The sequence below is a fragment of the Cinclus cinclus genome, chromosome 5, assembly GCF_963662255.1.
Source record: "Cinclus cinclus chromosome 5, bCinCin1.1, whole genome shotgun sequence".
NCBI classification, from domain to species: Eukaryota; Metazoa; Chordata; class Aves; order Passeriformes; family Cinclidae; genus Cinclus; species Cinclus cinclus.
The window spans coordinates 14,800,360-14,824,040 of NC_085050.1; the positions used below are offsets into that span (position 1 = coordinate 14,800,360).

General features: G+C 35.9%; 1 protein-coding gene across 1 annotated transcript in view; it reads left to right on the forward strand.

Annotated features, from left to right (window-relative positions):
• CC2D2A (coiled-coil and C2 domain containing 2A) overlaps positions 1–23,681 on the forward strand; it is a 47,645-nt gene that overhangs the window by 12,855 nt on the left and 11,109 nt on the right. Inside the window, exons 10-24 of the mRNA XM_062492679.1 lie at positions 775–915; positions 1,326–1,482; positions 3,938–4,170; positions 5,070–5,247; positions 6,168–6,324; positions 7,439–7,586; positions 9,608–9,746; positions 10,572–10,775; positions 14,120–14,212; positions 16,027–16,118; positions 17,831–17,998; positions 19,441–19,546; positions 20,903–21,012; positions 21,132–21,228; positions 22,439–22,537. Coding sequence (XP_062348663.1) covers positions 775–915; positions 1,326–1,482; positions 3,938–4,170; positions 5,070–5,247; positions 6,168–6,324; positions 7,439–7,586; positions 9,608–9,746; positions 10,572–10,775; positions 14,120–14,212; positions 16,027–16,118; positions 17,831–17,998; positions 19,441–19,546; positions 20,903–21,012; positions 21,132–21,228; positions 22,439–22,537 — 2,122 coding nt within the window. The remainder of the gene's footprint in view (positions 1–774; positions 916–1,325; positions 1,483–3,937; positions 4,171–5,069; positions 5,248–6,167; positions 6,325–7,438; positions 7,587–9,607; positions 9,747–10,571; positions 10,776–14,119; positions 14,213–16,026; positions 16,119–17,830; positions 17,999–19,440; positions 19,547–20,902; positions 21,013–21,131; positions 21,229–22,438; positions 22,538–23,681) is intronic.

Below are 23,681 nucleotides of genomic sequence, written 5' to 3' on the forward strand. Positions count from 1 at the left end.
TGTATGTCTTTCTTCTCTTAGTTCTAACTCTGTCTTTGTTTTCCACATTCTCAGAATATTACAAGTAATAATGTGTTAGTTTACATCTTTTATTTTTTTTAATCACTGCCTTGTTTTTCTACCAAGATAATAGTGGAAACAGCCTTTGCTTATGTTGTATGGACATTTACACTGGAAGTGTGTGATGATCATTAAAAGTGCTAATGAATTTCTCTTTTACAAACAGATTAGAGGGTGGAAATGTGAAATACCAATTCTGAGACAAAAAAGGGCCGTGTTAATTTTGTTTCTATTAAGAATCTTGTACGTCTGTCAAAGGACTTATTACATTACTTCATCTCTTCAAGTCCTTCTTACTGGAGCAAGAAGCACGTGAAGTTTAAAACATCTTTTGTAATGTACACATGTAATGAGCATTACTTCATAGCAGCAGTGTAGGTTTCCTGGGCTGTTGTTTACATTAATTTACTTTAAAATGTTTTTAATTATGTACAGCTGTAATAGGCATTTCCGAAAACTGTGAGATCTCTAAGGAACAGACTTAATTGAAATCAGATTGTCAGTCAAAATGAAAAGAGACTGGAATATAGGAGGAAATCGGATCCTGAAATTTTGAAGTCTGGGTTTTATATTCCTTGGATTTTAACCACTGCAGCCATCAATATCAACCTGAAACCCACATCACCTGGCTTTTGGTATCCCAAGTTTTCAATCTGTTGTTCCACTGAGTTAGACAATTCCAGCTGATCTTGTGCTATATATGTATGTTTCTAGACAAACCAGAAGACTTCGTGATGCTGAACAAGAAAAAGACAGAACGTTGCTTAAGACCATTATCAAAGTTTGGAAACAAATTAAATCCCTCCGGGACTTTCAGAGGTTTACTAACACACCCATGAAACTTTATTTGAGGAAGTATGTCTTGATAACACTTTTTGTGCTTTATTTGGTAATGGTGGAATTGTAATAAGATTAGTTAATTTGGCAACTTAGAATTTTGATATGCAGGATTAAGACTTCGAGCAGTGCTGGCACTTTGAGCCTGCCACTATTCCTTTTGAGTTTGGGGAAGTGGGAAGGTTGAAATAAGTAATTACTGTAGCAGAAAGGAATTTCTACAGACTACTGAATAAAGAAAGTTACTGTCTGGAATTAATATAATTATCTGCTATCAACACTTAAAGAATATCTGTGCTAGTCTTTTTAAATAAAACACATCTTTGGTATGAAATTAATTCATGGAGAAGTAGATTTCTGTTATATATTACAGACTTGATTGTAACCCTTATGTAATTATATGCAACATGCTGATAATTGTTTTGAAGGGAAGAGGTTGATCAGAAATCAGATGAAAAAGCATATGAAGCAGAAATTCAGGCTGAGATAAAGGAATTGCTAGAAGAATGTATGGAAGAATATGAAAAGAAAATGGAGGAATATAAAACTGAGCTACAAGACTGGAAATCCTGGAACAAGGCACAGGTTTGTTTCAATCATTCAAGTTCACAAAAAAATTGCTACTAAATGTGTCAAAAATTTGTCCTTCTAATTCAGAAAAAAAAATTTCAGAGTTATGCATACATTTTATAATGTTCAGATACATTCTGTCTACTTAGAATTTGTTAGTCAGGTAGTTGTTAATTTGAAAATTAGAATTTATTAGGTTTTTGAGAGGCACTGTTTTTCTGCTACTGATTTGATTTTCAGCTCTTCAGTTCTTTCTTTTAGTTTGGTAGTTTTGCAGCATTCCTGTTAAATTCATGTCTTTTTTTGCAAAGAAAAAAATATGAATGAATTTTGTGCATGTGAATGGCGAAGCAAAATAATTAAGGGGTGTTTCTAATGAACTAGCAGTTGATGTCATCTCATGTAAATATATGTTTGGGAATGTCTCACTAAGTTCAAGAATGTCTGACTGAAAGAATTAATATTCTAGCCTTTCACCTCTGAAAAGCTTCATTGCTAACAATCTGTGCTGTAGTTAAGGTCTCAGTTGTGCTTCAAGGGGATATTGAGAAGTACAGGTGCTACAGCAACATACTGCTACAAGATGATCTTTGAAATTGACTGTGGCAAAATCAACTTTGTTTTCATCGTTAGGTGACAATACACTGATTCCTCAAGATAATTGGAGGGGATTATACTTTAATATAATTAATCCCCAGCTAGAACACCTTGGGTTTTTGGATATCAAAGAAAAAGAAAGCTTAAGAAAATGCTTCAAATTTTCACAGTTTTCAATAATGTAGTGTGTCTGCTGATACTTCTGTGGAGAGTTTTTTCATGTACGTGTAGCTTCTGTGGAAGGCATTTAAAATATTAAAATTTTAATTTAAATTAAATTAAATGTAATTAATTAGAAAGCCGATACACAGGAATTGGAAATTCCTGTTAGCAGAACACAAGTGGGCACATGACTTAAGCACATCATGTCGCTTCACTTGTAGGATGAGTAACTGTAAACCTTGAAATGATGGCAGGTAGTCAAGAACACTGATCCTAATGCAAACTGTTCATCCACCAGTTATACCTTCACAAATACCAGTGTGGCATCTTTTTATTGTGCTAGTCACAAACTATCTTGAGACTGAGAGGATTGTGGTTCTTTTGTTTTAGAATGAAATTACCTTTCTTTTGTACCCAGAAGTGCTTTATTTTATTTTGCTCGAAGTACTCTTTAACTTAATCACTGCTGTTGGTTTCTTACTAGTACAGATCACACAAATCAAAGACACTCCTACTTGGTTGGAAGAGACTTTCAAGATCACTGAATCCACCCCATGCCCTAACACCTCAACTAAACCATGGCACTGAGTACCACATCCAGTCTTTTTTTAAACACATCCAGGGTTGGTGACTACCACCTCCCTGGGCAGACAATTCCAGTACTTGAACGCTTCCATAAAAAACTTTTTCCTAATATCCAATCTGTATTTCCCTTGGTACATCTTAAGGCTCTGTCCTCTCATTCTCTCAGTTGCTGCTTGGAGAAAGAGACCAACCCCCACCTGACTGCAGACACCTTTCAGAAAGTTGTAGAGAGTGATAAGGTCACTAGAGCTAGGTGAGATTAAATAAATTTAAAAGTAGATACAAGAGCAAGAAGGATAACATAAAATTAGGCAAAGAAAGAATATTTTCTAAGAAATGTATGTGAACAAGTTGTTTGGCTTACTACTTTAGTTAATGAGGAGAATATGTTTGCTTTCCTTCCTCTTCTGTGGCTTATGATGTGTTCAGTTGTGGAGTGGCTGGTGCTTCCAAGCAAGCTATACTTTCAAGTAACCTAGAAGTCTGTGGAAAGAGGAACTGTTTTACAGTTGTTTAAAGCTGAACATGCACATAAACACTGGAGTTCTGCAGTTTAGGAGATGCTGAAAGGCATGTGTTGTTCTGTTTGTTTTGTTTATTCTTGTTTGGCATGAGGAAGGGAAAGGATCATTCTGTTCATGCTAAACATGCTCCTTAGCCAAAAACACTTGTGCTCCAGAGTTTGTGGCACAGGTGGATTTGTTTTGTCAGTGTTATGTGAAGACAGTGCATCTCAAACAGCTGTATCTACTGGCTGAGTAACCTTCCTTCAATCCTAACAGAACATACGTGGTAGCTCAGGCAAATGAGAACACAGCATCTAGCCAGAATGCTCAGGAAACATGCTGATTTTGAAAGTTGGTAGAGAAGATTAAGTAAATGTTTTGCTTGGAGCACATGATGATTTCGAAGCATATGAATGGAATGTATTGCTGAATTCTGAAACTGATGCAGTCCTTTACAATGAGAGAAATCTTTTATGTGTTTGTGTGTAATACTAAAATTATACTGTCATTTTACTGTACATACACCATCTGTCTTTAGCATTTGTGAATCAAAAGAACAAGAGAAAAAATTGCAGAGATTGAAACAAGTTCAGAAAGAATGTTATTGTTTTTATATGCAGAAGTCCAAGAAGAAAAAGAAGAAAAAAGATACTCATGTAGATGAAGAATCAGAAGATTATGATTTTGGTGAGGAACGTATAAAACCCATCCCACCTAAAATGGCCAATAGCCTGGAAATAGAGCAGCAGGTTAGAGAAAAAGCTGATAACTGCAGAAGGAAACCTGGAGAGCCTATTCTGGTTCCTGAGCTGACCCTGTCAGGAAGCATAACTCCAACTGAGGAGTGTCCTCGGTAAGGCCAGCAAATTACCTTATTTGTGATTTTCTGTAATTTATTAGTTGCTTGTTTGTACAACTTCAGAAGAATGAGTTCACTATTCTGCTTAGCCTAGTGATGAAATTTCTGCTTCTGCAGGTGATATAACTTAATTCATTTTCAAGTCACATATAATCTTGTACAGTGCACTTAAAAAATGCATGCCTGCACATTCCCTTTGAACCCTGTGGTATTCCTTGAGCATCTGTACAGACCAGGAATCTGGTTTCAGTGTAGAGTCTGGGTCGCTGCTGGCACTACCACTCTCACTAGCTTCCTTTACACAAGGTCTGTGCTGTAGTCAACAAAGGGAAAAGAAAGAAATTGTGTACTAAACCAGAGATTGCACTGTGGAAAAAAAAATATACTTGTTTTCTGCTACTCCACATTTGCACACCTAATTTAACATACTTCTGCTGTATGCCAGTAATTTAAATACTGCTTTGTTTTGTACTTATTTCACAAATAGCCTCATCAGGGAATGCTGCTTGGCTGTTTTACTCCCAGTGATTGAAAATGTCAAAATTTTAACTCGGTTAGATATCATTTGTTGTGTTTTGGAGGAAGAGAGTGGAAGAGAAGTTTGGTTTTTTTTCCCTAGGTGACTTCTTTTATATGGAAGTTAGCTTTAGTGGATCCAAAATCTGACTTGATCATTTTAAAATCATTTTGTATTCTCAATAAGATAAAACAGTTGTTAAATAGGAGTTCTCAAGTCATTCCTGTATAGTGACGTTTTGGGAGGAATACTTAGGAATACTTCATCTTATTTTTAAGTGGGTTCTGTCTCTCCATGAGAAATCAGATTTTCATTACAAATAAATAATAAAAATGGTATTAAAAATTATATGATAGCTTGTTTGACATATTTACAGAGCAGAAGTTCTGCGACGAGAAGATGTGAAGAAACGCTCAGCATTTATAAAAGTCCTTTTCAACTCCAAAGAAGTGTCAAGGACTGTTACCCGACCAATAAGTTCTGATTTTAGAGTTCACTTTGGACAGATTTTCAATTTACAAATAATCAATTGGCCAGAGAGTTTGAAACTACAGGTAGATGTTGATTTATCCCAATAACTTTGAAAAGATGATATAAAATATAATTACTCCTGTAATGCTTGTGTTTTGCTCTATAGTAGTGTCATAAAACCTGTGAAAGACCTTTCGTAATCATCAATCTTAGCACTTCTTCCTTACTTCTCCAGTCTTTAGCTTCTAACTTTGCTGCTATGTTTTTGATGTTTATGCTTTCTAGATATATATAAGAACAAAACTGTAGTTTGGATGGGAGAAATTAAATAATTGGGACTTACGATTAAATGCGTTAGTGGATTTGCCTCTTAATTTTGGAAAAACTGATTTGTGTTGCAGATCAGATTGCTAACACGGTCTTTCTAAAACATTATATTCCGCACGGTAAAACCCTCATGTTTACTGGAGGGGACTAAGAAAAAAAATAATTTCTAGTAATGTCCATAACTGCATTTGACTTGATCAGCAGTGCAGTTATAGCAAGCCACTACCACCCCACATTCCAGGTATGGATTAATAAGTGGTTCAGATGAATACTTTTCAGAGTTACTATGAAATATATTTAGAGGAAACAGAATCAGGATCCTGCTTCTCCCGTGAGAAGATTCCTGGGTAAAACTGGTAGTTAGGGAAAGGTGTAAAAACCCTTTGTCTGCTTATTTACTTAACACATTAATTGAAAAGGAGAAGGAATACCATTTTCCTGGATTAAAAATATTTGAATGGAGAGTCTGCAGCTGGCTAGGAAAGCGAGAAGCAACGTGCAGTCTGCTAATTGGTTATTTTAGAAAGTGAATTAATACAATTGTCTTTAATTATTTATTTAATGTGTAAGTCATAGTAAAACCTTTTCTCTAAATACCCTGCAATATGTTTTCAACTTCTCAAGAATGTACCTGTAAATTTTTTCTTCTATCCCTCACTGTATTTTTTTTTAATAGATTTATGAAACGACAGGTATCAGCAGTACCACCTTGTTGGCTGAAGCATTCTTACCTGTTCCTGAGACTGCAGTTCTGACAGGCAGTGCTCCTCTGGAAGAAATAGAGTTCAGCAGTGATCATCGTGTGATGTTGGACCATGAAGGAGTTGGGAGTGGTAGGGACTCTTGCTTTCTTTAGTTCAGTGTTTCGCATTTTGCTGGAACCATGTAGCCCTAAGAGGCTGGAGTGGGTTTCAGAGAAAATCCTCCTAAGTTCACAGCTTCTGTAACTGAGTCTTCCATAATAGTCATGATTCTTATTATTGAAGTTTGCTGTGGAATTTTTGTCTCTCACTAATTTTAAGCTCAGCATAACAAAAGTGTGCTTGTTTATTATCTGTCTTGTATTAGTGGAGCTTTACAAGCTATAGCTGTTTGGGATGTTTTGAGCATTTGTGTAATCAGGCCTCTGATACTGCAGAGCAAGCAGATATCAATCGTTGTAGCTGCAGTGATTTTAATGTTTTAATCCACTGAAAAACTGTCTGTAGAAGTGCATATATGCAGAATAATTTTTTGTCTTCCAATTTGCTTTGTTGACAACCTGCACACACCTTTTCCCTGGGGCTTTAGGCTGAAGATAAAACAAGGAAGAGATAGGAAAAGAGGAAACAAGAAGAATGCATAGTACCATATGCAACTTGCAAGTGTGTATAATGCAATTGAACAGCATTGTGAGGTGACTGATTTGCACAAATTTACCATGTATAAATACAGATAAAGCTAGAGCAGAATAGATAATAAAATGAGAAGGAAAACAAAAGGGTCAAAAAATCAACAAATTACAGCAAATGTGTGTGTAAATGTCACTGACTACGATGACCATATGTACAGTTGTGTATCAAAAGCTTTTGGACTGGCTTTTCAATCATACAGAATTCTTCTGACTCTGAATTTCTGTTTGTTAATAACAGTATACTGAATCTGAAAACTACCAGAAATATTAAATGGTGTGTGCATCTGTAGAGGACAAAAAGTATCCTTTGGCATAGCCTTTCTTTCCAGCTTAAATGGAAGGCCTTTCTGTAGGTGTAATGGCATCTTTCACTCATTATTATAGAACAGAGTTCTTCCCCATAGCACACAGTAAAATAATTGTTTCACATTAACCTTTTAATATAAATGAATGGGTTATTTGACTACTCATTTTCTGAAAGTATTTTTAAAACTGTTAAGGTACTGTGTTTGAATGCATAAATATATTACTTTGGAATTTTCCCCCCTTGATAGGTGTGTCCTTCTCATTTGAAGCTGATGGTAGCAACAAAATGACTTTAATGACTTCTGGGAAAGTATCCACTAGTGTCTCTTGGGCAGTTGGAGAAAAAGGAATCCCCTTAATTCCTCCAGTATCTCAGCAGAACACAGGCATTCCAAGGTACTAAGATACAAATTTTCAGTGGTTCATGGGAAACTAATTATACTAGTATTAAAAAAAACGAAAACAAAACCAAAAAACTTTCACAATCAAGACTTCATAAAATTTTTCCTAAAATTTTGATGTTTTATGTTGTGTTGTAACCCTCTGCAGATGTCTTAGGGTACATGTTTTTGGTAAATATGTTTTAGTTAGAAATTTTACCTTTTAGCGTATTATTAGACAATTCAAGCTGATCAATTCAATTTTATGATTTTCTAATAGAGAGTGATTATATTTTCAGGGAACCTTTTTGTGATTATTTTGCTAAGAGCAGAAATTCCAGCTCTTTCTTATCTAAAGTGCATTTGGAGAGGCCATGTCTAATTTGCCCTGAGGCTGCAAGTTGGTTATTGTAGATGATTTGTCCATTTTGTTGCTTTTATTTAATTGCATAAAGTCAAAGAGATGATACATAAAGGCTGCTTTTTAATGTCTTTAGGTACCTTCACTATAAACCCTTATTTCCCATAGTTATTAATACTGAGCAAGTATGAATACTTCTTTCAGCTGATTTGTCAGGTTTTTATTTATTTAGAGGCTAGACATTGGCTTACAAATCATTCTGTTACTATTGTTAACCAAGCACCCATTTAAGCACTTTGCTAATCAACATACCAGTATTCTGCTGACTTCAGTGGGAGTAGAATGGATGAGATTAAAATGCAAAGATAGATTCCCAACAGCTAACTTTAACTCTGGAGACTAATCACTGCAATAAATGGAAAACTGAAGAATTTCAGAAGGAAGTTTTCCGTGAAACACTCTTATTTGAAACACCTTGTGGAGATGAACAGCTCTCTGTGACTTTCCATAGTCTGTTGGGAAGGTCAGAGACAGGATTTTCATGACTAATATTAGCTTTTGCTGCCCATGAGCTTTTCAGCACAGTTGTGATTCAGTTGGCATTTGTTCAAGACTGATGCCTAATGATAAACTCGATGTTGCTGCTTTATCTGCTGCTCCAGTAACTGCTGGATATTTGTCTGATTCTAACCAAGCACAAGATAGACCTGCAAATTTTTAAAGCTTTCTTGAAAATACTCAAGTATATAGAGATCAAAGACTGAAACTAGCGCCACTAACAATAGATGGTATTATACTCCAGTGGTATTTGGCTAATAAATAACACACATGCCCTGGTGTATTGGCCTTTTGTGTGGGTGGCTGCTGTGAGAGGTGGCTGCTGTGAGAAGATGCCAGAAGCCTGGGCAGAAGCCTGGTGAGTGGGGCAGTGTACAAATGGCCTCCAGACTACCTGTCATAATTCCTTGCCTACTGTGAATACAAGAAAGTGAGTAGGAGCACCCATAGGACAGAGACTTGGGGCTTGTAGTTACAGGGAGGACCACAAGCAGTGCTGCATCACAAGAGAGAAGGCTGCAGGGGTTTCCCAAGCACAGGCAGTGTCCTCTCCAGCCAACATGCAGTTTGGGTATGGCAGGCAGAGCAGAGTGCTGGCAGCAGTCCCAGACGTGGTGAGGGGATGATTCAGGCCCCTGGATCTGTGCAGAAACAGCAAGGAGGGGGCAGAGACAAGGGTCACAGTGCAGGTCTGAAAGTGCCATCCAGGAGGACAGGTCAAAGACAGGAGTTAAGATACAGTGCAAGCAAGGACTGTGTGTCTGAGAAGTTCTTTGTCAAAACTTCTGTGATACTTTTCACACTGTGAGGCAATTTATCTTCTTGCTAGTATGCAGCAACATGGAATAGCATAGGCACATCAGAAATGTATCAAAAAGCATATTTTTACCTTGTATAAAAGTTGTCTTCCACCAGTTCCTTCATATTTCCCCTTTATTATGCTTTGCAATTGATGATTCACTCAATTCCATAGCTACAACTAAGAACTGTGTACTGGAATTTGCTATTCAGGTTTTGAGGAGCTCCTTGGGTTTTTCTGAGATTGTTTTAAATACTTTTTTAATATTGCTAAATCAAATGTGTTTTAGGTGTAAGTTCTGTCAATTCTGTCTTTTTAGTGCTTTAAAAAATATTGATGCTATTGCCTCCATTGGTACATCGGGCTTAACTGACATGAAGAAACTGGCTAAGTGGGCAGCTGAAGCAAAACTTGATCCAAATGACCCAAACAATGCAGCTCTGATGCAGCTCATCATGGTAAGTGGTGTGTTCAGAACTGAAGGGCTAATGGAGCTGTGGAACTCCTAGTCACCAGGACCTCCCCAGGCAATCTGCGTGCATGCCAGGGGAGTAGCAGCGTTTGAATTTTTGATGGACATACTTGTCTGAATGTAGCAAAATACCTACTAAAATATGATAAATGTATTTAGAAGTGGGATGTTTATATATTAATGAATATGATTTATTAATCCACTCAGTAGTGGCAAAAAATAGGTATAAGGGAATGTGCATACAGATCAGTCAATAAATTAAAAACAAATTACAGATTTTGAGTTTGTTGTTCCCTTAAAGTGCAAGGGAATTTCCCGTGTACTTGAGTGGGACTAAATAAGCTGCTCATTAGTGAAGATTGCGCAAAGAGATCTGTTCTGTAGAAGCTTCAGCTTCTTTAAACAACAAATCGAGGAGCTATTTACATAGCTGTTTAATTTACATGGCTGTTTATTTACATAGCTGTTTAATTCACCTAGCTGTTTACAAAGCTGAAGTTCTGTAAATGGATCTCCTTTACAGTACAGCTTCCTAGGATACTCCGACATGTTATGGTTTTCATACTCTCTAATCTTTTGTTTATGATACAAGGAAATAGAATTTTATTATATTCTGTAATCTATAATCTCATATGCTTTGCTCAGCAAAACACTGCCATAAAATACTTGGTGTTTCAGTCTGTTTGATCTGTATTTATTGCTTTTGCTTAAAATGAACGTCCTTGCAATATACATGTAAAACTTACAAAAGCTATTTTATAGATATTTGTCACTTTGTATGAAAAACTTAATACTTTTGTTATTAATTTAGATTACTACAAGCGGAGAGGCACATGTTCCTGATTTCTTCAGATTGGAACAGTTGCAGCAAGAATTTAATTTTGTTTCTGATGAGGAGTTTAATAGATCAAAGAGATTCCGACTCTTGCAGCTCAGAAATCAGGAGGTGGCAGAGTTCCGAAACTATAAGCAAGTCCCTTTACATGAACGGGAAATCAGTGAGAAAATCTTCCAGGTAGAATGTTATCTGAAATACTTCTTTTCTAGTTTAAATGCTTATAATATTTCACTTGCAATTAACTGAAGTAGTTCTTTAAAGAATTTAAAGCTATGCTGACATGAAAAAAATAAGAGTTTTATTTCTTCAGTCTTTTCTAGTGTTATTTTCATCTAATTAAAATAGCTTCCTTCCAAGGCAATATTTCCACAGCAATACTTTGTTAAGAGTTAAACAGAAAAACTGCTATAGACAAAAATGTTATAAGATAGTTTTCATTAAAGTTGAGATACTTTGTTTTTTAAAGTGATTTTAGATATAAAAAGGTAAGTCAGAGATACTTCAGGCTTAGGCTTATTAGCTTTTGGGCACTTTTGGGGGGTACAGTTAGAAGCAATGACTCTAACAAGATTAAAACCTTTATTTGTTTTATTACAGCCTATGTTACAGGTATTTCTGTTTTAGTACATTGCTCCAATATGCTTACCTTGTCCTTGCCTGTATGTTAGTTACCTTACTGAAATGCAAGGTGTACATTTATTTAAATTTAGGTTGTACTTCAATTATTTTTATTTCTACTCTCTTATTAGTGTTAATTCATGCATTGTTTTTGTTCTTAGTAATTCATGTAGCTAAGGAGCATTTTAGTGTGGTCATTGGCTTAGGAGGATCAAAATCATCTCAGATTCTGCAACTGCTGTTTCATCCCTACTTCTTCTGATATAGATTTATTTGAAAAATTCCTTTTTTCCTTTCTATTGGATGATGTATTTTTTTAAAGATATCTATTAATCCAGTCATACCTGGCTCTTTGTAGTAAGTATTATTTTTTAAATTTTAGGTTAGTTTTGTATTTTTTATTTAAAGATGTAGCACATATTTGCTATACTTTTCTGATCCAGTTCATTTTATGGACTATTTTAATTCATTTTATGTTATCATTCAAAATTTCAAAAACATAGTTTTAAGAATTATTTCAATGGTGGATTGATTTTTTTCTATTAAGGATAAACTGGATAAAAGCCCATGATTGTTCATTCCAAATTTATTTTGTATGCTGTGATCTTCAGAACTAAGTTTCAAGTGATATTGTTCCTAGTTGGTTTACAAATTATTTGGCAAAAAGGTCGGAAATTCATAGAATCATGGAAATACTATTTGGAAAATATTCTCTGGATATCATCTGGTCCAGCTTTCTACTGAAGTGGCAGTACTGTTGCCAGCTCTAGATGAGGTCAGCTGTTTATTTGTCTAGCCAAGTCTTGAAAACCTCTGAATGGGAGACTCCAGTGCCTTTTTGGATAACCTGTTCCAGGACTTCACTGTCCTTCCAGAGATTGTTCAAAAAAAAAGAAATCATCTCCAACCTGAGCCTTCCAAGTTGTGTTTAATGGCTGCTTTCCCTTGTTATAGTGTCTGGAATTAGAGAGATGATTTTGGCACCCTGTCCTTTGTAACTGCCCCTCAAAGAGCTGTGGTCAGATATTGCATTGCTCATTATCTCTTCCTCACCAGACTGATGAATTTGAACACCTTGCCTAGTGCAAGAAAGACTCTGAAATACTGGAGTAAGTCCAGTAGAGAGGTACCAGAATATGGGCAGTGCTGAAGCACATGACCTACAAGGAGAGGCAGAAAGGATTAAAGTTGTTTTTGCCTAAGCAGGCAAGGCTTGAGGGGGTTTCTTACTGCGTCCTCTAGCTACCCAGTGGTGCAGAGAAAACAGAGAGAGACTCATCTTAGAGGTGAGGTGATGATAGACCCAAGTTACTCCAAGAGATATTCCAGTTAAATATAATTAAAACATTTTTCACAAAGAACATATTCAAGTTCTTGAATGCATTGTCCATCAAGTTTGTAACACTGCCATTTCTAGAGATACTGAAAATTCAATTATCCAAGGCCCTGAGCATTCTGATTGGAGCTGTTCTGACTCTGAGAGTGAATCAGATGACCACTGGAATTCACTTCAAATCTACATTATTCTAAGATTCTGACCTCTTCTTGTATGTTCTTTAGGCCTCTGGCTGTCTTAGTAGACCTTAGTAGACCTATCCAGTGTCTCCACATGCCTCTTGAATTGGCAGCTGCAAACTGGCTGCAGTATTTTAGGTATGCCCCCTCAAGTGTCAGCTTGGTAATTCCCTTTCTCTGTAGGACATGCTGATCTTTAGGTATCCTGTGGTTTGCCTTTTGCCAAAGAACATGTCATCGGTTGTCATTAAACCTGCACTTATTTCAGTATGGCTATTATTCTTCTGGTTGCTTTCCACTGTGTGCCAGTGCATGAAGTTACTCCACCCTCAATACAGAATTTTCCCTTATTTTTTTAATTGAGGCTTCAGTTGTCCTAGTTTTAAGTCATAAAGAGCCTGCTGAGCTATGGTTCAGTCACTCATGTAAACTACTCTTCCTAATCAAGTATCCTTGGCTGAATTGCTGACAGTGCATTGAGTTTCCTTATCCAGATAAGTTGTGAAGAAACTGAATATAATCAATCCCAGGGGCACTTTGCTATTTAGAGGACACTAACTAGGCATTGAGCTGCTCATCCTTACTGTTATATCTCAGACTTGAAGACTAATTTTACTGAGTACTTTTACATAACTAGCTGTGCTTCTAAAGCCAGTGTGATTCACAGATCCTGGGAGATCCTCTTGACTTGTAAGCTCTGGTTTTGGCTTGAAAGCTGAGTGTTAGCTCTAGCCTCTTCTTAATTTATGAGACACTTTCCTAAACTTGTGACTGGAAGTTGCATCTGTCAGTAGAGCTTTCACTGTAGTCCATCAGAATAGTAACCACAACCCTCAGAGATACTTCAACATACATCTTCCTAAGAACCAAGTACAATGCTACTCACCAAATGAGTTTTACACCCTGTGAAAAGTAATTACTAATAATTTGAAAAAGTATTTACTAGTATTAAAACACAGTTCAGATTTCAGACCATCTTCCAAGAATACTGCATCATTTCTGCTTAAAAGGACCCTTCCTGTCAAAGCTGCAATAAGTGAAGCCACATCCAGTTCAAATAGAATTTCAGTTTATAGCAGCAGGTCAAAGTTCAGCTTTAAAAGAAGAGAAGGAAATCATCAAGTTATTCATTGTAATTTAAACCACATGAATCTTGTAACTGAATGGTATTCTTGTCTCTATTTCTGGAAGTTTAGCATATATTGTATAGACTAGCATTAAAAATAGCTTTACAAACTTCTTACATCTGCTGTGGTTTACTGTGGTCCATACATTATTATTAATGAAATACATAGCATTTTTCTTATATATGATAAAGCGCTAAATATATATTGAAGCACAAACTGTAATAAGTACCTTAATACCATAACTGTAATAAATATCTTTAGGACTATGAGAAGAGAGTGCAAGAGAGGAATGTGATTGACAGCAAAAATTACCTAGATGCACACAGAGCAGTTGTTGCCAACTATCTACAGAAGGTAGGATGCTAAATATATGGATCCACCATATTCCTGTAGGCCATATGTTGCTTCTGTACTTGAGTACTTTATTTCCATGAATACTGAAACCTGATTATCTCTAAATGTGACCTACAGACATCTTTAAAATTCCAAGTTTGGTCTGAAACTGGTGTAATTGAACAAATGGAGGTCTGTCTTAATGCTGTTGTGACTGATGCAATATACAAAATGATGAGCTATTCTAGGTATTTCTGACAGTTCTGTAAATTCTTCTTTGCTCCAGTGCCCCAGAAATTTGTACTGCTGAGTCCCAGGAATTCAGTGATTCCCTTCCTCCCTGTTTTCCTTGTTGTAGGCTGTGATGCTGAGAAGTTAGTTATCTCCATGAAAGTGGCCCTAATCACTTCTAAAAATCATTTAGTGTAACACACAGTATGTCATCCTGCAGCCCAAGGCAGAGGGCCTATCTTCCGTCACACTTACCTTCATTGTGGTATTAGAATAACATTCCCCTTATACTGATTTAATTTCTTTTTCTAGTTTTCATTATATTAAGATGAAATTCTCTTTAATCTGTAGGGAAAAAGAAGGAAAACATTCATCATCTAACCAAGAAAAGTTTACCATTTCAGACTGGCAAAAAATCAAGTGCAAAAACATCACTATCAGTTTCTTGCCAGTTGTGTAAATATCAAAAAGAATATCAAATCCTAGCCTGCTAGCAAAAGAGGAAATATGATAACGAGGTTGAATTAAAATAGGACAAAACAAATTGTTGGTTAGAAAGAATGTTTCATGAAAGAGGCATAGAGGAAATGTGTTTAAATCTTCCAGGCAAGTGGCAAAGTCCAGATTCAATATGATAGTATAAAAAATGATTTTTTGACAAAGCTGTCATGCCTGTGTCAGCCCCGTATGTTTACAAGGCATTGAACATATGGATTTTGCAGCACACTGAATAGTAATGGAGTAGTACAGAATAGCATACATTATAGTACCTTTGTTTGCCTCTTTTTTTAGATTAAATATATGTAGCTTTTTTTAAAATGGTACTTGGATATTTTACACTTCTGTCAACTGTCAGATGAGCTAGAAAATCAGATTGCTGGTATCAACTGAAATTCAGTTCACTCTGAAATGTGGTCTTTATATGTGTATTGCTTCTGATGTTGTACAAGCACAGAGTGTAAAGCCATTACTAGCATTAGGGCTAAGAAAAAAGGACAGAGGCAATATTCTTTCAGTGTGCTTCCACATAGTCGTTAGGAGAAGAGGGAAGACTTTCATCTGTGTGCTTCACTCTATGACCTCAGCAAAGATATGAAAGGAACTAAGAATTTTAAACATTTATTTGAAAGCACAGTATTTGTAATACAGGCTTCACCATTTCTGTAGTCCAAAGCATTTCTTTGATCCACATAACTGGTACCATATATATTTCTGTGCAGTCTTTTTTGCAGCTTCATGTAGATGTGGAAAAGAGATGTCCATTAGTGTCATTTGTTGTTGTAATTGTTTCTGATGGTTATCTGTAAACAGATATAGACATAATCTTTTTATTGTATGTTTCATATATTCTTCAATCAGTCTAGCCAGTATATTTCTAGAGAAGCACTATATTGGTAAAATGAGCTGCTCTTACATTCTAAGAAATTCTGAGAAATAGCTGGTGGAAAGAAATTTTTCTTTCAGCTGTGACCCTTGCAAAATTGGGAAAAAATGAAGAATATGTATGTGGATGTTTTGTTTGTGTTCAATAATCAGACTGCAAATACTGGCAGTGGGTTTGGATTAGAAATGCACTTTTGTCTCTTCTCCCTCCTCGTTCACAGGTTCGAGAATCAGTAATCAATCGTTTCCTCATAGCAAAACACCATTTTGTTCTCTCTGACCTTGTCAATGAAGAGGAGATTCCAAGCCTGGGGTAAGAGAGCTGTCTTTATTTGTTAAAAAAAAAAAAATGTAAAACCACCTGCTTTTTTTATTTCTATTTTGCAAAGTCTGTTGATATGACTAACTGATGTGACTTTGTGTTTAGTATAATAGATAAAGTTCCAGTCACTGTGTATACCTCTGCCAGTACAGCGTATTGATAAACAAAGTGTAGTAAAAACTTTTTTAATAAAAAGTCTGATTTTGACAGAAGTAAAGTGACAGTGTGTAAATAAGATATAATAGGATATGATACACTTCTGATGAGCTGAGCATAGCCCAGCTGGTGCCAGATTGAATATTTCTGATTTTCAGGCAAGTATCTGAGTTAGAAATGCTATCACTGACTGGTTCTGTAGGTGATGCCTACTTACAGTCAGTGCCTCTGCCCTGCAAATAATGTGCAATAGATTTTTAACTGCAGTTTTCTGTTTCACTTCCCATATAGTTCTGATGCTGATGCTGAATGTTGTCGTATGTTGTTTTATGTTCAAAAAAGATACTGAGTTTGGAAATTACTACTTTTCTAAGATTATTGTTTCTTTTATTACTTGAGCACTTTCTTTTGATTTTTGTTTCAAATCCCGTACCTGTTGATTTTAACATGTATCAGTCATCAGAGCATAGATGACTCAGTGTTGCTCACTTAAAATCTGTATAAGTAAAGAAGTTACGAAAGTTATGTTTTTTCTTTCGTGTAGAAGTTGCTTCTGTTCACTCTAAACACAACACCCTTATAATATAGTCAGTGTTTTTCAGCCTGTATAAATCTAAATAGTCCCATCTGCTGGAGATACAGAGACTTGCTCTCTTACAAAAGACTTCATACTTGGTTTTAGTGGATGTTTTCACATCACAGTAGAGAAAAATCTGAACAAGACTACAGTTAGTTTTTTGTTTAAAATCAAATGCTTCGTTTGTATTTTCTCATCATGAATCCTAATTCATATTGTATTCTATTTGCAAAGTTTTATGGTTACTGGATTTAAAATATATCATGGCTTTTTTAATACTAATTTAGTGAGATATTTCAGTAACTCATGATTTTGTGTTATTTTAACAGTAATTAATATGGGGGCCTTATTAAGTAAGGAAGAAATGCCATTAGCTATTAGTTTTTCAGTTTTTATATGTGATTTTTGAGTGTCTGCAGTTGATATCAATGATGTAAACATTACTTACATCTGCATAAATAAAACACACATCTTAATTTTTTTTTTTTCCTTCGGTTCTGCTTTACATTGGGTTATAAGTTCTGAGGGTCCAGGGTACGTTGTGGCATATTGATTCTGCTTCCTTTCTGTAGCCTGTTTTCAGTGCATGTAGCTGTGTAGTTAGATGCTTTGCCTCTTCCATACAGTGGTTATCATCATCTGCTAGATCCCTTGTTTATAGCACTGTAGTTTAGATCTATCTTGAAGCTATGTGTCTCTTTTACACCTTACAGAGTTTTGGGGAAAAAAAAACCCTGACAACCAAACTTTTTGGCACATTGAATTTATGACTCCTGAAATATAAGACAGAACTGGATTGTGCAGCACTAAACAATTGCAACATTTTGACATTTCAGAGAGTTTTGTTTGGCACTAGCAGGAGCGAATATTTCCTTTTTGTGTTAGCACATAATTTTCATGTGTGTCATGGTAACACTAGAATGCTGGATTCTATGGAAAACTGACAAAATACCTGGTTTATGATTATTAGCATTTTGGGACTTGGCCTCTTTAAACTGGCAGAGCCAAAACGACCATTGAGGCCAAGAAGAAAAGAAAGGAAGAAGGTCACAGCACAGAATTTATCAGATGGAGACATTAAACTGTTAGTGAACATCATCAGAGCCTATGATATTCCAGTGAGAAAACCAGTGATGAGGTATGTTTAAAAGCTTGTTTCCAGTATAGATTCATTATCTAGCAACTACTGTTTTGAGGACAGATGAATGAACAGATGTTACAACTCAGCCATGTGTGCTGCTTTGATTCTCATGATAAAAACATACATATATATATATATATTTATCTTTCTATTAATGATGATAAAGGACTGATATTTTGTAAGTTTGTAGATTAATATAATAATTTTTCAGTAGCTGTCAAATTCAAGACACGCTTTACCAGAAACTGTCAAAAAGATAAGTTACAGCTTTGACAGCATTATAGCTCTGGTAACAACAGATGAATTATCCCTTAAGCAAGCCTCTTGGTAATACTCAGGGAAATTTAAATTAATAATATCTTAATAAAATACCAAAAACAAGTATGAAAAAATCCATTTCTTCACTGTGGAATACTATATTTGCCTCCTGAGTGCAGCATGTTGGTGTTCTCCTTGATGACCCATTTAAGTTAATCGACTAAGCCTAATGTGGCTGTAATTTTAAAGGTGACCTTTACAGTCAGGCACATTAAGACAATGCCTGCACTGCATGATGCTTTTTCATGCAGAGACTCTAAGCAGTCTGGTTCAGCTCCAGAAGCAACATATTAATGCAGTGTTCTCTCTCTCCCCCCCTCAAATGAATACCCCTTGCATTTAACTCCGAGGTATTTCCAAGCTGGGCAGTTACAGAATTTAGCACCATCAGCTGTTCTTTCTCTTACTGTATTAGTGGTTCTGTTGCATTCTGTAAATAAATTTATACTGAGAAAAGCAATTCAGTGACAGGAAAAAGAAAATGAAAAATTAAATTCATTACCAGAATTACAAAAATAATTAAAATCCCATCCAGTCTTTTTGCATTATATTATACGTTACTTTGAGCTGCTTTATACATGAATAGTTACTTTTTATATGGTCTGTGATGTGGTCTTATCACAAAAAAGATACGTGGAAGTACTATAAAAATAAATGTTTAAACATGTATTTTTCTTCATTCATGGGTTGACAAATCTGTAATATCTGTATGAGTTTTATTTTGCTATAGAGGTCATACCTGAATACCATGAGACCTACACTGTTGATGAAAATTCTGCAGGGATTCAGCTACTTGAACTTAATAACTTTTAGCTCAAAGAGATTGTGTGGGGTAGGAAAGAAAAAGTCTGCAGCTGATGATAAACTCTTCAGAAAAATGAGCCTCCAGGCACAACATACTCTTTTGCAATGAGGCTTGTAAGAGGTATACACTCAATACCCATTTCTGGCATTTTATTTCTCTTATTTGGTCTAATAAATATCTTCCCAAGGTTAAAATTGTAACAAAAGACATCAGGAGTATTTCCAGAATTCTGTATGGCTATTAGACAATGTGAGGGATTCATATTTTCTAATGAATTCTGTCTTCCCTGGTTGCTGTTGTCTGTTTCCTCTTGTAGCAAACTTCAACAGCCACCAAAATCTTCAAGGGTCTTTAAAGAGATGTTTGCAGCCTCTCCATCAGCTCAGAGCCTACCCAACAGCCCAGATTGGACATTCAACCAGGTATGTTACAAAACTGATATTTTCTGTGAAGCTATGAGCATTCTTCTTTTCCATAGACAGTAGCATTCACCCTCAGAAAGATACCTGATTGGCAAGGTTGCCTTGCCCACTCCTTCATCTCCAAAAAGAGAGTAAAGCTGCAAAAGGTTCAAAGAAGGGTGATACAGATATCAGATACACAGAGTGACTCCTGCCCAGTGAAAAGTGGTGGGACTTCCAGCCAGAACACCCATAAATGTGAGTAGAGGAGGGGAAATATGGTAGAAAGGCACAAAATCACGAGACATAGACACTGTGTAAGGATTGACTATTTCCTGAAACTGTAAAGTACAAATGTGAGTGATGGGCAAATGAAGCTGGTAAGAGTTAGCTTCAAAAGAAGGTTGTGATTCTTCATTCAGTATTTGGTTGGTGCCCAGAGAAGTTGCTTATGTGTATTGTGGATGAAAGAGGTTTGTTTGTGCTGAAGTGGGTATTGGACAAGTATGTGGAAGAGTGATCCTTTGGGAATTACTTAATAGAAAAATCATTACAGACTTAGGAAAGTCTTTCATCTGAAAATGTTTGAAGTCTGAAAGAGTAATAGGAGAAAATACTATCTATGCCTGCTCAGTTCTTACTTTTCTGTGTGTATTGGCTGCTGGCTGTTGTCACAGGCTGCACTTTGGGTCCAGTACACTCCTAGTCTAAACCAGCACAGCCATTCTTATGAAATTACAGTTGCTTGCTATTTAAAACTAAATTCAGCATCCTTCTGAATTAAGATGAGGGACCTTCAGGGTTTTTGCTGGTTTCCTTATGATTTTCCTTCAAAATTTCAGCTTTTAGAAATGTAGAAAATATTTAATATGCATTTGAATGTTAAATCAGGCATTTTTAATTACATTAGGGGTTTGTTTTGTCTGGATGAAGTTGCTTATCTGTCATAGCAGCCAGTTTCAGGGATAACTGGGATTGTAGCTGTAGGCTTCTTGGATTATAGATAAGAGGATGCAAGTGCACTTTTTTCCACTGGTGCCTGTGTCACATGTTCTGTTTCAGTTACTTTCCTTGATTAGATAGCCTGTAGCTTTTCTCAGGAGAAAGTGTGGTTTTGCCAGAGTATATAAATACATCAAGTAGTCTGAATACACATAAACTTTTGGAAATGCTAGTGTATAACATATTTTTAAAAGCTCTATAAATGCTTAGGAACCCATGAAGTGCAATATTTAAGGTGTATTAAAGTTATATCTGGGCTGAACCAGCCTGATTGCCACAACCTATGTTTTTCTAAATGCATGAAATTTGTCATTTGATGTGCTCTGGTGAATTTCCACAGAGGTCTGTTTCCTTTGTTTTGCTATCTGTTCATAGGTTTTGGTCCGTCCTTTTGTAGAAGTTTCTTTTCAGCGAACAGTCTGCCGGACAACAACAGCAGAAGGTCCAAGCCCCTGCTGGAATGAGGAACTCGAGCTTCCATTTAAGTATGGCAAAATGAAACCAAATTATTTCTGCATAACAATAATTTAATTTGAGCTTGCAAATTTATCCTCATTTTCCTGTACTGTTCAAATCGCTTTTTTTATTTGTTTAACCTCTTCAGAGCTCCTAATGGTGACTACAGCACCCACAGTTTGCAGTCAGTAAAAGATGAAGTCTTCATTAATGTTTTTGATGAAGTACTTCATGATGCTGTAGAGGTGAGTTCATAATTGAAGGACACTGTACATTAGAGAACATTGTGAGCTTTTTCCATGTAATAACTTCTCCCTTCTGTGCCCCTCTTTTCTCTATTTTGTCATTCCTTATGATTTTATAGCTAGTCAATACTGCAAGGTTGTCAGAGGGAGCAATCTTTACAGTGTTAACCTTGGTACAAATTCAGCTTGTACCACATAAAATGCTGCTGGAGTTGAACACATGTATGTAATATATTTTACTAAAATTTAATGAAATTGGAGATCCTAAAATTGATAGGCATCATGAACTCCAATCTGAATTCTGTTCTTAACCTTAATCAAATCTTTTTACTTCATTCCAGATGATTTATCCCAGTTCTTGTATTTTTCACTGACTATCTTCTTGTGCTTTGTCTCATCTTGTTTTACAAGCTCTTTGGCAAAATAATTTAAAAAAAGCCCGAACCATCTATTGGTTGTTTGTATTAATTTCTTGAATGAGACAAAAAATTATAAGTACTAGTAACAGGAAATTTTTGTAGGCTCTCAGTGTTGGCATAACTCTCCCCTGTTGAATCCAGTGAAAGCTTTCTTGGTCAATTCAGCAGACACAAAAATAGCAGCACTCAAAATTCTTGGAAACATAACCCATAAATAAATAATGCAAACACTTCACTGTGAACAGAATTCTGTCCTCAAAACTAAAATGATACTTGGTGAAGCAGAAGGAAGAAAGCCACACTCTTGAAACTTGGATGTCATGCAAGAGGTTTATTAAAAATAATTCTAGGCTGATCATACAGGATTTGGAAATCTGATGGGCAGTACACATGAAAACAGTTTTTCCATTTCACAGGGTTAACTTGGCTCTTTATACAATTTTAACTTCAAAAATCTTCTCTAAATACTAATAAAATATTTCATTAAAAGACCAGAGCTTCATTTACTTTGTCTGAGAAGAGTCTTGTGGACTCCTTGTCAGAGTTTTAAGTTCTCCATCAGAGGTTATACAGGACTTAAACGCTAAAATGCAAGAACATCATATCGTGGACTGTGGTGTTCTTTTATGTTTTCAGCATCTGGTGTGCTTGAAAGGTGTGCAGAATAATTACTGCTGAACTAGTAATGGAACTGACAGTTACAGAAAATTAATACAGAATTTTTATTAATGATTGAATTAAAGGACATGAAGCTGTCTTACAAATTGTTATGTTGGGCAACTTTTTAACAGGATGATCGTGAAAGAGGAAGTGGAATCCACACTCGCATTGAGAGACACTGGCTGGGATGTGTTAAGATTCCATTTACTACCATATATTTTCAGGCAAGGGTAAGTGATTTTATTTGAAGTAAAATACAGTACTGAAAATAGAAAAGGGCTGGAAATTGAATGTCATATTTAATTATGTTCTTCGTAATTGTTTATTTTTATGGAATTGTTTGAAGATGTCTTCGAAACAACTGGGATTTTTTTGACAGATTTGGTGAGCATTTCCCAGTAAGTTCAAGGTTTTGAGGGGAGAAGAGATAAAACACACTCAACAGTGACAATGCAGCCTGGCTCCCTTCAGTAGCAAGGTTAAAAGCACAAAATTTTTAGGTGGTTTTCTCAGTGGCTTTTGAGGGCTCTGGTATTGCACAGCCTAGATAGATGAACTAGGAATAGAATCACCTAGATAGGTGAGGAAATTTGACTGAGCTTTTTTTTTTCACATTTTCCATGAATCACAGGGGTTTGATCTTTGCCTTTTCCAGTCCCTTCTTTCTTCCATTTTTAGAACTTTTCAAGAGAAGCTTTTTTCAAGAAATAGCAAGAGTTAGTCATGGGAACAGTAGTAAAACATGTACTTCATCACAGAGGAAATACTTTTTTTTGTCCAGCCACTCATCCTGGACTTAGTATAAGGAAACAGCTTCTTTCCATTGATAGTCCTATCGTATTGTAATACAGCTAGAGGATTTCTTCGGTGTGGCAGTTGCTTTTATGTGTAGATCAAATCATCTGATCACAAAAGTCAGAATCTTCATAAAGGAAGAAACTGAGACATCAGTTGCATTCCTAATGACACATTCATTTGATGTTCTGTGGCCATATGGGGCACTTTTCAGAACCTTAGGGACTTCAAGGAATATTCTGAGCCTCCCAGATTGTTTGGGTGGAGGGAAAGGGTATAAGAGTCTTGTTTAATTTGAGTGCAGTGCTAGGTGGTCATAGTAATTTTCTTGGGCTGTCTGCAGAGCATAGCAGAACATAGTTGTCATGGGATCCATGAAAGCATGGGATACTTTTCATTGCTGAGAAATTTTGGACACTGTATCTAACCAGGCTTGATCCACTTTTTTCTGCTAGTTCATTAATAATATGCCCTCTTCAGTTTGGGAGGTTAATCAGTTAATTTATCAGTTTGAGATCTGTAGTGCCCTGTGGCATGAAACTTTCACTGATTTTAAAGAAGATGTAAGTATTAAGAAGA